Source organism: Grammomys surdaster, unplaced genomic scaffold (assembly GCF_004785775.1).
Source record: "Grammomys surdaster isolate TR1022 unplaced genomic scaffold, NIH_TR_1.0 66, whole genome shotgun sequence".
Classification (NCBI taxonomy): Eukaryota; Metazoa; Chordata; class Mammalia; order Rodentia; family Muridae; genus Grammomys; species Grammomys surdaster.
Window position 1 is genome coordinate 7,495,433 of NW_021604568.1, and position 9,939 is coordinate 7,505,371.

Genomic DNA, 9,939 nt, shown 5'->3' on the forward strand with positions numbered 1-9,939 from the left:
CTTCCTTCCTTTCTTCCTTCCCCTCCCTCCCTTGCTTCTTTCTTTCTTTCTTTCTTTCTTTCTTTCTTTCTTTCTTTCTTTCTTTCTTTCTTTCCTTTCTTTCTCTCTCTCCCTTTCTTTCTTTCTTTCTTTCTTTCTTTCTTTCTTTCTTTCTTTCTTTCTTTCTTTCTTTCTTTCAGTGCTGGGATCAAACCCAGGCTCCTACGCATGACAAGCAACTATTCATAACCACTGCTCTACATCTCAGCCCAGAAATGGCTTCTTTACATGTAATTCTGCCTTTAAAGATTCAAGCCTATGCTGACAGTCTCAGTTCCCAGCTATCATTTTCATATACCATCATGCACAAATCAAAATAAAAGTTGCCAGCCCCCTCACTGTGTGTCCCGTGCACCCCCTTCTCCAAGACCCAGACATGACCTTCCATCTGTCCGAAAGGTCCTTCTCAGCTCCACTCAGTCCTGTTCCACTTCCTCCATCCACACTCCTCCCTCAGGGTGCACATGCTATTTCCTGGTTCCAAATCTGACCCATCCTTAAAAGACTAGTGTGAATGTTGCTTCTTCTACAACACTTCTCTACTATCCCGTTGGCATGAACCATCTCTTCTTCTTCTTCTCCTTCTCCTCCTCTTCCTCCTCCTCCTTCTCCTCCTCCTCCTTCTTCTCTTTTTTTTCTTAATTTCTATGTCTAATACCAGCTACACAGAGAAAAAGACTAGAGAGGAGATAAAAATAATTTAGAGAAGCCTGGGGTAGAGTCACCCCCTCCCAGGGATCTGAAGACAGGCATCAGTGGGTGCTGAGCATCCAAAGGCAAGGCACTGGGCTGGTATGTGCAGCAGGAGGTGTCACAGAGCAGCAGGAGTTTGAATAGAGATGAAGAAACATGGCAGAGGCAATGGTTAATTGTTTTGTGCAATGTTACTTAGTGCCAAGGTGTAAAGTTTTACAGGAAATGATCTACCCATTAGCTCCTGGCATCTATGGAACAGATCTTATGCCAGATATTTTTTTTAAGGCACTAAACAAATGCTGTATCACCTGGCTATTTATCTGACAAGAATGATGTGTGTGACATAAACACGAGCCCACTCAGTTGTATTCACGATGGAGTCGCGAGCAATGTCGGCCACTCTAATTGAACGCGATGCTGATACTACCGCTCCAGTGAAGCCGTTTGCTGGCTGAATTTATCTGCTAAGGCAGCCAAGGGGATCTCGTCTAATTAATGCGACCCCAGTCTTGGTGGCCGGAGGCTGGCGTACCTTTACAGGCATTATGTAGCTGCAGATGTAGGGCACCTGGCTGCAGAAGCCGTAGATCTTGCTGCCCGCAAAGCCCAGCACAGCAGAGGACAGACTGTGCTCCACCTCATACAGGTACTTGTGGGTGAAGTCATCTTTCAGCCTTCCTCTTTCATCGGAAAAGTTTTCAGGAACCACTAGAATAGAGAGAGAGGGGAGCTCACACGCACGCACCTGCAGGTTCGTGCGGAAAATCATTACACACAGTTCCGGAAGGAGAAGCAGAGACGCAAACGTTTGATTAATAATAGAACTGAGGCCTATTGGTAGTTTAAAAAATGTTAAAAACCGCCGGGCGGTGGTGGCGCACGCCTTTAATCCCAGCACTTGGGAGGCAGAGGCAGGCGGATTTCTGGGTTCGAGAGTTCGAGGCTAGCCTGGTCTACAGAGTTCCAGGACAGCCAGGGCTACACAGAGAAACCCTGTCTCGAAAAACCAAAAAAAAAAAAAAAAAAAAATGTTAAAAACCAATTTGCCCCAACTAGGGATACTTCCTGCTGACAGTAAACTATATATCACAGTCTTTTGTTTCAAATTAGCTTAAAAATTAACATTAAAATCAACAGGACAACACCAAGGTTCTCTCTCTTTTTGGATAAAGATGTTACTGGCCTCAAACTTGCAACAATCCTCCTGCCTCAGCCTCTCAAATGCTGAGATCACAGGTGCAGTCTTCCTCCCTCCCTCCCTCCCTTCCTCCCTCCTCCCCTCCCTCCTCCTTCTTCCCATCCCTTTCCTTGTTGTTTGACAGGGTCTCACTACATACTCTGGTTGGTCTGGAATTTGCATATAGACCAGGCTGTCCTGGAATTCACAGAGATCTGCCTTCCCTGCTTCCAAACAGCGTGAATTAAAGGCTTGTGCCACATGCCACCATGCCCCCTCCCCTCTTCCTTTTAGATTTTCACATCGTAAAAATACTTTGAGGCTTTTTTTTTCTTATGTTCTATAATTCCGTATTTTCAAAATTTCTAGCTAGATAAATCTGCCACCTGAGACAAAAAGAGTAGCTGTTTTCTCTCAGCCTGTCAATGAACCCAGCAAGCTTGTTTTATAATTCTAGTTAACTACACTGTAAAGTATCTAAATTTAACTGTAAATATGTAAAACCACAGAACAAAACCAGTCACACAACGACACATCAACTTGGCATGGGAGCTGGTCTTGTTTCTTTTCTCATATTTAAGCAAACAAACAAACAAACAAACAAGGAAACAAAGAAACATTCCTAAGTCCTGAGGCATGGAGCAAGCTGCACAGCGAACAACCGCTTTACCAAGAAACCGGAAATGGACGAGAACAACTCATCTGGGCCAAGGAGAAGGGGCTGGGCTGCTCGTTTTACATCACCTTGTGGTAACATGACAGGCAGAGTGAAGTATTCCATCCTGCTTCTTCCCATTTCTGGAAGCGGGGACAAGATCAGGACTTCGACCACGTCTGATTCCACAACAGACACCGTGGATATCTGCAGGATGTCCTTGCCGGTCTCTGAAAGTGAATAGGGACCGACTTTACAAGGGGTTACCGACTGAATTTAAAGAATCCTGCATCATTCTAAGAGAGAAGAGAGATTACTTTCCCCAATTCTCACCATGACTCTTTGTTATATTGAATATTTTAAAAACACACACACACACACACACACACACACACACCAAGTTGTATTTTGGTGTGTCAAAATGGAGACACTTCTTCACCCTGTCAATCGCAGTCAAATTTTATGACTGATTTTCACAGTGATCGGTAAGCAGGAATTAAGGGACTATTTGATAAACCGATAGGGGAAATTCCTCATTTTCCAGCCAGGTGGGTTTAGTCATGCCTATGTTCCAACAGGGATGCCTTCCGGAGCCAGACATCTTTGTTCCTCCCATCTGTACCCTGTGTGCTCATGGTCTGACTCCCATCTGGGTACCGGGCAGTTCCAGGGCTCTTACACTGGGTAACCTCAGACGTTGATGTTCTTGGCATCATTTCGAATGCAATGGAAATGCTTCTGATGCTGAGTCTGACCTGTGGGAAGTCCTGCTCACTGACTGCTATGCTGCATTTACCTCTCACCCAACACTGAACAGGACTGCCATTTTCTGCCACCTCCAAGGCACTCTGCGGCTTGGCTTAATAAGGGAGACAGCGGCCATGTCAGAAAATGTCCTTATCCTGGACCTTACTATGTTTCCTTGTTCCTTTCCTGTTTACTCCTTCGTTTCCCAGCACTGGTGGGATGCAGGGCTTCCATCTGCATCTCATTGAGCCATTGAGATGACACACTTCCAGTCACCCACCGCTTTTGTCTCCTTGCATCCTCTTTGATGCTCTCTCTTCTTCCCGCAGGGGGCCGGGACCTTCCTTCTACTCTTTGCCCAGGACAGCTGCCGCACACCCACTTTCACTCACACCGAGCTTCCCACATCATCTTGGCGTGTACTGTCTCTGCTTTCGCACCTGTGTCCTCCATGACCTAGTCTCTCAGGGGACACCTGCTAACTGACCAGCATGCCCTACGCCTGCCTGTTGGGACTCTCACCCAGTCTGCCTTCCTTGAGTTGTTTCTGGAAGGGATGACGCAGGCCCCTCGCTACTCGGAAGATCTGTGGTTTTCTTCACTGCTCCAGCCTCTGCCTGTGGTTTCAGTGAGAGGTGAGGATTCCTGTGGATTCCCAGCTTTCCCTCTCCTACCTGCAGGCCAACCTTGTGGTACAACCACTTAAAGCTTATCCCCGACTAGATTAAAAATGAATGAGACTCAGATTATGCTTTTTAAAAAATATGGCTTTGACAATTACTGGGAGGTAACCCCTCTTCTATGCTTCTAACTGCTGGCCTGGCTACCTCTCCAGTGGTGTACCCCAGATATCTGCTGTTTCTCCTGCTGCATGCTCACGGTATCCCCCTTCTCAAGTAGCCCTCTCCTCTCTCTTCTCCTCTTTCTTTCTGCCGCGATCAACTAAGTAACTGAAAAACCCACCTATCTCTAGTCCCTCTAGTTATTGGCTGTAGCCATTTTTATTTAACTAATAGTTTTAAATTAAGGAACATGTTTTGCACAACAAAAGCTGGTAACTGGTAACCAAGAGAACTCTCTTGTAGGCCTAGACCCTCGGGGCAGAATTTAGCATTACAATACATAGCAGCAGACCAAACCACGCCCAACCTCATTAGTTAGAACCTGGAATATTCTAGTAGCATATGCATCCTCTCCTGCTGTCAGCTCTACCACATCAGAGCCATCTTACAGACCAGGCTGCTTTTTGGCCCTAGTGAGTGGTTATGTCACTGGCAGTATGGAAGCTGTTGGCCCAAGAAGACAGAAAGCCATGGTTATTTGCCAAAATCTTCCACTGAGGTCTTACGTCAGACCTAAGAAGCCTTGAGTTGTAGCGCTGATGTGCCCTACCCTGCACATGTGAAAATGTTCTGAGCCGTTACTTCCCTTGGGATGCAGTCTCCTTCCATCTTTGGCACTCCTCCACTGGGACACCTCCACCCACTCTTTCCCTTCACCTGAGGAATTATACAGCGCTGAATTGTTTCCTTGACCTTTTCACCCCCTACAAGGCCCATATTCAACATATTGTACTTAGTAATTTTTTTTATAAATAAATGAATGGATTTATTGGGACTAAAGGTATGGGGAAAATTAATTATTAAACAGAGGTCAGAGGTCAAAAATTTTAAAAACTATTACACTTATAAACCTCCTCCCTTGTAACATCAAAATGTTCAAACCTTTCACCAGTTCTGTAGTTAATACAAAGTATCGTTTTTAGCATCAGTTACATGCTAGACAACTCGAAATACTCTCAATTTCTCTAAATATAATATAGAAACTTCACTCCTATCTAAAATTTCATTTTTCAGGAGAATACAACTTACATAATTGTTTTGATATAATTCAAAATGTTAACTTCCAACTATTTGGCGTAAAGTGATCTAAATTTTAAACTCACAAACATCCTGCATCATACCAGTGAATCCAAAAATCTGAAATGACTTGGAGGGTCTGGAGTCGATGACAAAGATGTTTCCTTCTTCTGTACCGACTAACAGAAAAATTCCTCGCTGGTCGTAACTGGAAGAGCGGAAAGCCAAGTTGTCCATTATGCTTCGTTTTATCAGCTCGGTGGTGAGCGAGCTTGCTGGATGTGCGACCACAGACACACATTGAAAACCAGCCACTCTGCTGTGGGTGGCATTTATTTATGAATTCACTTATGTTGTACTGCTAGGATCCTGTGCTCTCAAAGTAGGCCATCTACCGTTAGGCTATACCTCCAACCCTATCGCTTATCATGTAAAATATTCTCTGACCTTATAAAAGTGGACATCTACGTGTTGATGTAGTCATTCCCCTCTGAGCCAATGCTATCCCAAATTTAATTTACAAATACATAATCGAAGAAGCCACAGGAGGGTTGGAGATATAGCTCAGTGGTAGAGGGCTTGCCTACCATACACAGGCCTAGGGTTCAGTCCTAAGCACTAAAACAAAACAGAACAAAAGCCAACAGCCAGCCAATCAAAAAAACCGCTCAGGAAAGACAGACGGCTATTTTGTTGTAATGTGAGGAGACAGTTGTGTGAGTCCAGCCATCTCAGAGATAGCTTCTCTATCTTATGGGCAGGGTTAATCTACATCCATGTTCCCAGGCCCAGAAACCAACTCCTATCCTGACTGGTGGGAAAAATACAATAATAACTTGGCCCAGGTTATGATTTGCAAGCTTAAATATTCTAATATACTTTGGCTCGTTGTTGCAATTCAGCCCTCAAGTCTGTTCTGTAGGGACTTGATCACAATAGATTTTTGTCATCTACACTGGCCTGGGGTAAAGTTCCTCCCCTTAGGACTCAGGGAACCCTAGGGAAGGGGAGATGGAAGGATTGAAAAAGCCAGAGGGGACGGAGGAGGCCAAGAAACACAGCAGGGCGGACACACACACATACAAACTCACAGAGACAGTGGCAGCATGCACAGGGACTGCATGGGTCTGTGCCAAACGGGGGTCCCAGTGCTGACGTAAGTGGGCAGGTGACCCCTCCCTAACCCAGAAGCAATCTCCAAATCGGTAATTACTTGCAAATGAATATCTCCCTGGGGATAGAAACTACTCTAAGGGTAGAATCCATGTCCAGCAGTACATGGCCAACACAAAAAGAATTTAATGACATCTTTGGGGAGTTTTATGCCTCTTGATGTTTAGTCAGGGCATTTTTAAAAAATCCTTTATTCTTTTATTTTGCATTACGGGTCCTTTGTACATGTTTTGTGGCTTTGGTTTTTGTGGTTTTATTGGATTCCTGTGTGTGTGTGTGTGTGTGTGTGTGTTTGAATGTGTGTGTAACTCAGTCTCTGTATAGTTCTTGTGTTTCTTCTTGGCTCTTTTTCTTTTATTTGTTTTGCCCAGTTCTGATTTTTATTTTATCTTACTTTATTATTTTTTAGATGGCTGTTTGTTTTTCTAACCATAGTCAGAAAGGGAGTGGATTCTGATGGGAAGGAAGCTGGAAGTTCTTAAAGGAGTTGGGGGCGGGGAAACTGTAATAAGAATATATTGTTTGAAAAAGACTGTTTTCAGTAAGAAAAAGAGGAAGAGAGAAAAATTGTAAAGAAAAATGAAATTATGCCATTTTTAAGAAAATGGTTGGAACTGGGAACTCTCATGGTAAACTAAATAGGCCAGACTAAAAAAGACAAATACTGCTTTGTTTGCTAATCTATCTGTTTCTTTTTCTTTTTTTTTTTTGTTTTTTTTTTGTTTTTTTTTTGTTTTTTTGGAGACAGAGTTTCTCTGTGTAGCTTGGCTGTCCTGGAACTCATCCTGTAGACCAGGCTGACCTTGAATTTAGAGACCCACCGGCCTCTGCCTCCAGGGTACTGGGATTAAAGGTGCAGGCTACCAGCATCTGGCTCACAAATACTGCACATTTTATCTCTAGATGTGTGTGTTGTGTGTGTGTGGTGGTGGGGGTGTGTCAGAAACTAGAAGGGGCCATAAGAGGGAAGAGAGATCTTAAGGAGGGGAGCAAAAACAGAGAGGAAAATGAAATGTGAAAGCAGAAAATGTATCTTATGGGGCAGCAAAAAGAGAATGGGGAAACAGGAGCATGAGAGGAGCCGAGCCGAGCAAGCGGAGCACGAGGTAGGCGGAGCACGCGGAGCACGAGGTAGGCGAGAGCACAGCACAGGAGGGGGGCTGGGGTGTGGAATGGGAAGGGTAGGAGCGACAGAGGGGAGCATGAAGGAGGAGGTGGGAACGGAGCATGGGGTGGGGGCGGGGTCGGAGCACGGGGCGGGGTGGGGTGGGGAGGTGATGGTGAATGAGAACAGCATGATAATGGCCACGAAACTCATCACTCTGTATAATACTGTTCAAAATAGTAGTAAATCTTTGAGGATATTGTTTCAAGGATTCGAGACAATTTAAATGTCCATCAATGTACTGTTTGAGAAAGATGATGAAATGTATATATTATGGGATATTTTGCTACCATCCAGAAGAATGAGGCTCATCTCTATCTAACACGGATGCTGAACATTCCCCAGTGGTGCTGGGGAGCTAGCTCAGTTGTTAAAGGTCTTTTCCCTCAAGCATGAGGACCTGAGTTTGAACCCGGGAACCTGCCTGAAAACAAAACAAAAAAAATGTGTGCTGCGGTCCCAGGGCTGGGGAGGTGGAGACAAGATCGCTCGCCATCACCGGGCAACCGCCTAGCCCAGTCGGCGGGTTCCAGGCCCAGTGAGACACACCCCCCCACCCCCCACACAAAACAAAACACCCCAAAACCGAGGAGGATGGCAACCTAGGAAACACACACACCAAAGGTTGACCTCTGGCCTTCACATGCTTCAGGGCACCCTCACCAAGAGCACACTTCAGCCTGCTCTCAGTATTTGAAGACCGAGCAAGCGAACAAAAATACAGGTCATTGTGTTTATTTGTGGATAAGAATGTCTTTGAAAAGGGACATTGGAAATTGGTAATAGGCTGTTCCTGGGAGGGAACTGTGTGCGAGGGACTCTCCCCCCATCCCCACCTGCCTTCTTACTTTTTTGAATGCTGAACCGGGTGAATGTTCCAAATACAGGAAATGTGTAGAACTGAAAAGCAAGGGTGTTTCACTTGCGCCCCCTACAGACATGTCTGATGATAGCGTGGCTAGTTTGGGCGATGCTTACACGAGTGTCTTCACCGGTGACTGGGAGAGGAAGGCCTGGTGGATCAACTGAGGGGACTCCACGTCAATGACGTTCAGGAAGTATACATAGCCATCCACTGTCCCCACAGCAGCCGACGGGGAAGAAGGGCAGCATGCCAGCGCTGTTGCCTATTTAAGAAAAAACCCCAGAGAATGAAGATTGCTCCATAATACAAGAAACTTAACCGGGCTGGGCCTGTTGCTCAGGACTACAGAGCTTGCTCTTAGAATGTTCCAGGCCTTCAATCAGCCCACCTCCACTCTACCTCAAATGCTTAGAATTTTTGAAAAGCCGGCACGCTTGTTTTGGTCCATGTTTCTGTACAGGAAGTCAACATCCCTGAATCTGACCAATTGCAGAAGAACCACAGGAATCTCTATGTTGTATTTTTATGCTTAAACCAGAATGATAGAGTCTAAATGGACATTTAAGAAAACTAAGCATTAAAAAAAAAGCCGGGTGGTGGTGGCTCACGCCTTTAATCCCAGCACTTGGGAGGCAGAGGCAGGCAGATTTCTGAGTTCGAGGCCAGCCTGGTCTACAGAGTGAGTTCCAGGACAGCCAGGGCTACACAGAGAAACCCTGTCTCAAAAAAAAAAAAACAAAAAAAGAAAGAAAAGAAAGAAAGAAAGAAAGAAAGAAAGGAAGAAAGAAAGAAAGAAAGAAAGAAAGAAAACTAAGCATTAGTGTCACGGGGAAACAGAGGGTCCTGATTATAGGTTCTAAGTCTCGGATACAAAAGGATACAGAATTGGACTCAGATGAAAACCCAAGGACACTTTTTATTGCAGTTTGAGAAAGGAAACAAGAGAAGGGATAGACAACTGTCTGCTGTTGTGAGGACAAAGATGGAAAGGAGAAACGTTAGGCTGGTGAGTAGCAGAGTTTTGATGAGCATCTGACTCTCAGAACAGAGCATTCTCATAACCAAGTGGGCTTTTTCTGCATGTATTTGTGGGTGCTGTGTGTGTGCACGAGCATATTAGGTCTATATACATGTGTGTGTGTGTGCATGTGTGTATTAGGTCTATATACATGTGTGTGTACGCACATGTGTAGGCCGAAGATGGTCATCAGCTACATTCCTTGATGGCTACCCACCTTATATACTGAGTCAGGGTCTCTTGCTTGAACTAGAGCTTGCTGGCTCAGCAGGTCCAGCCAGCCAGCATGTGCCACCAAGGTCTGTTTCTGCCTCCTACACACTGAGATCATAGGAGGCCATCATACATGCACAGCGTTTATGTAGGTGCTGGAGATCCAAACTCTGGTCCTATGTCTACACAGCTGGCTTTTACCTATCACACCTTCTCTCAGCTCCTGTCAATGGGCTTTTATTGTTACATAATAACTGAAGCCTTTACGGGACCTCTGTAGAGTGCGTGCGTGTGCGTGTGCGTGTGCGTGTGCGTGTGCGTGTGCGTGTGCG

At 45.2% G+C, this 9,939-nt stretch overlaps 1 protein-coding gene across 1 annotated transcript in view; it reads right to left on the reverse strand.

The window, feature by feature from the left end:
• Nucleotides 1-9,939, reverse strand: part of Cfap43 (cilia and flagella associated protein 43) — an 85,397-nt gene that overhangs the window by 41,544 nt on the left and 33,914 nt on the right. Inside the window, exons 11-14 of the mRNA XM_028776358.1 lie at nucleotides 8,490-8,638; nucleotides 5,278-5,381; nucleotides 2,657-2,797; nucleotides 1,268-1,443 (exon numbers count right to left, since the gene is read on the reverse strand). Of these exons, the coding sequence (XP_028632191.1) occupies nucleotides 1,268-1,443; nucleotides 2,657-2,797; nucleotides 5,278-5,381; nucleotides 8,490-8,638 (570 nt within the window). The remainder of the gene's footprint in view (nucleotides 1-1,267; nucleotides 1,444-2,656; nucleotides 2,798-5,277; nucleotides 5,382-8,489; nucleotides 8,639-9,939) is intronic.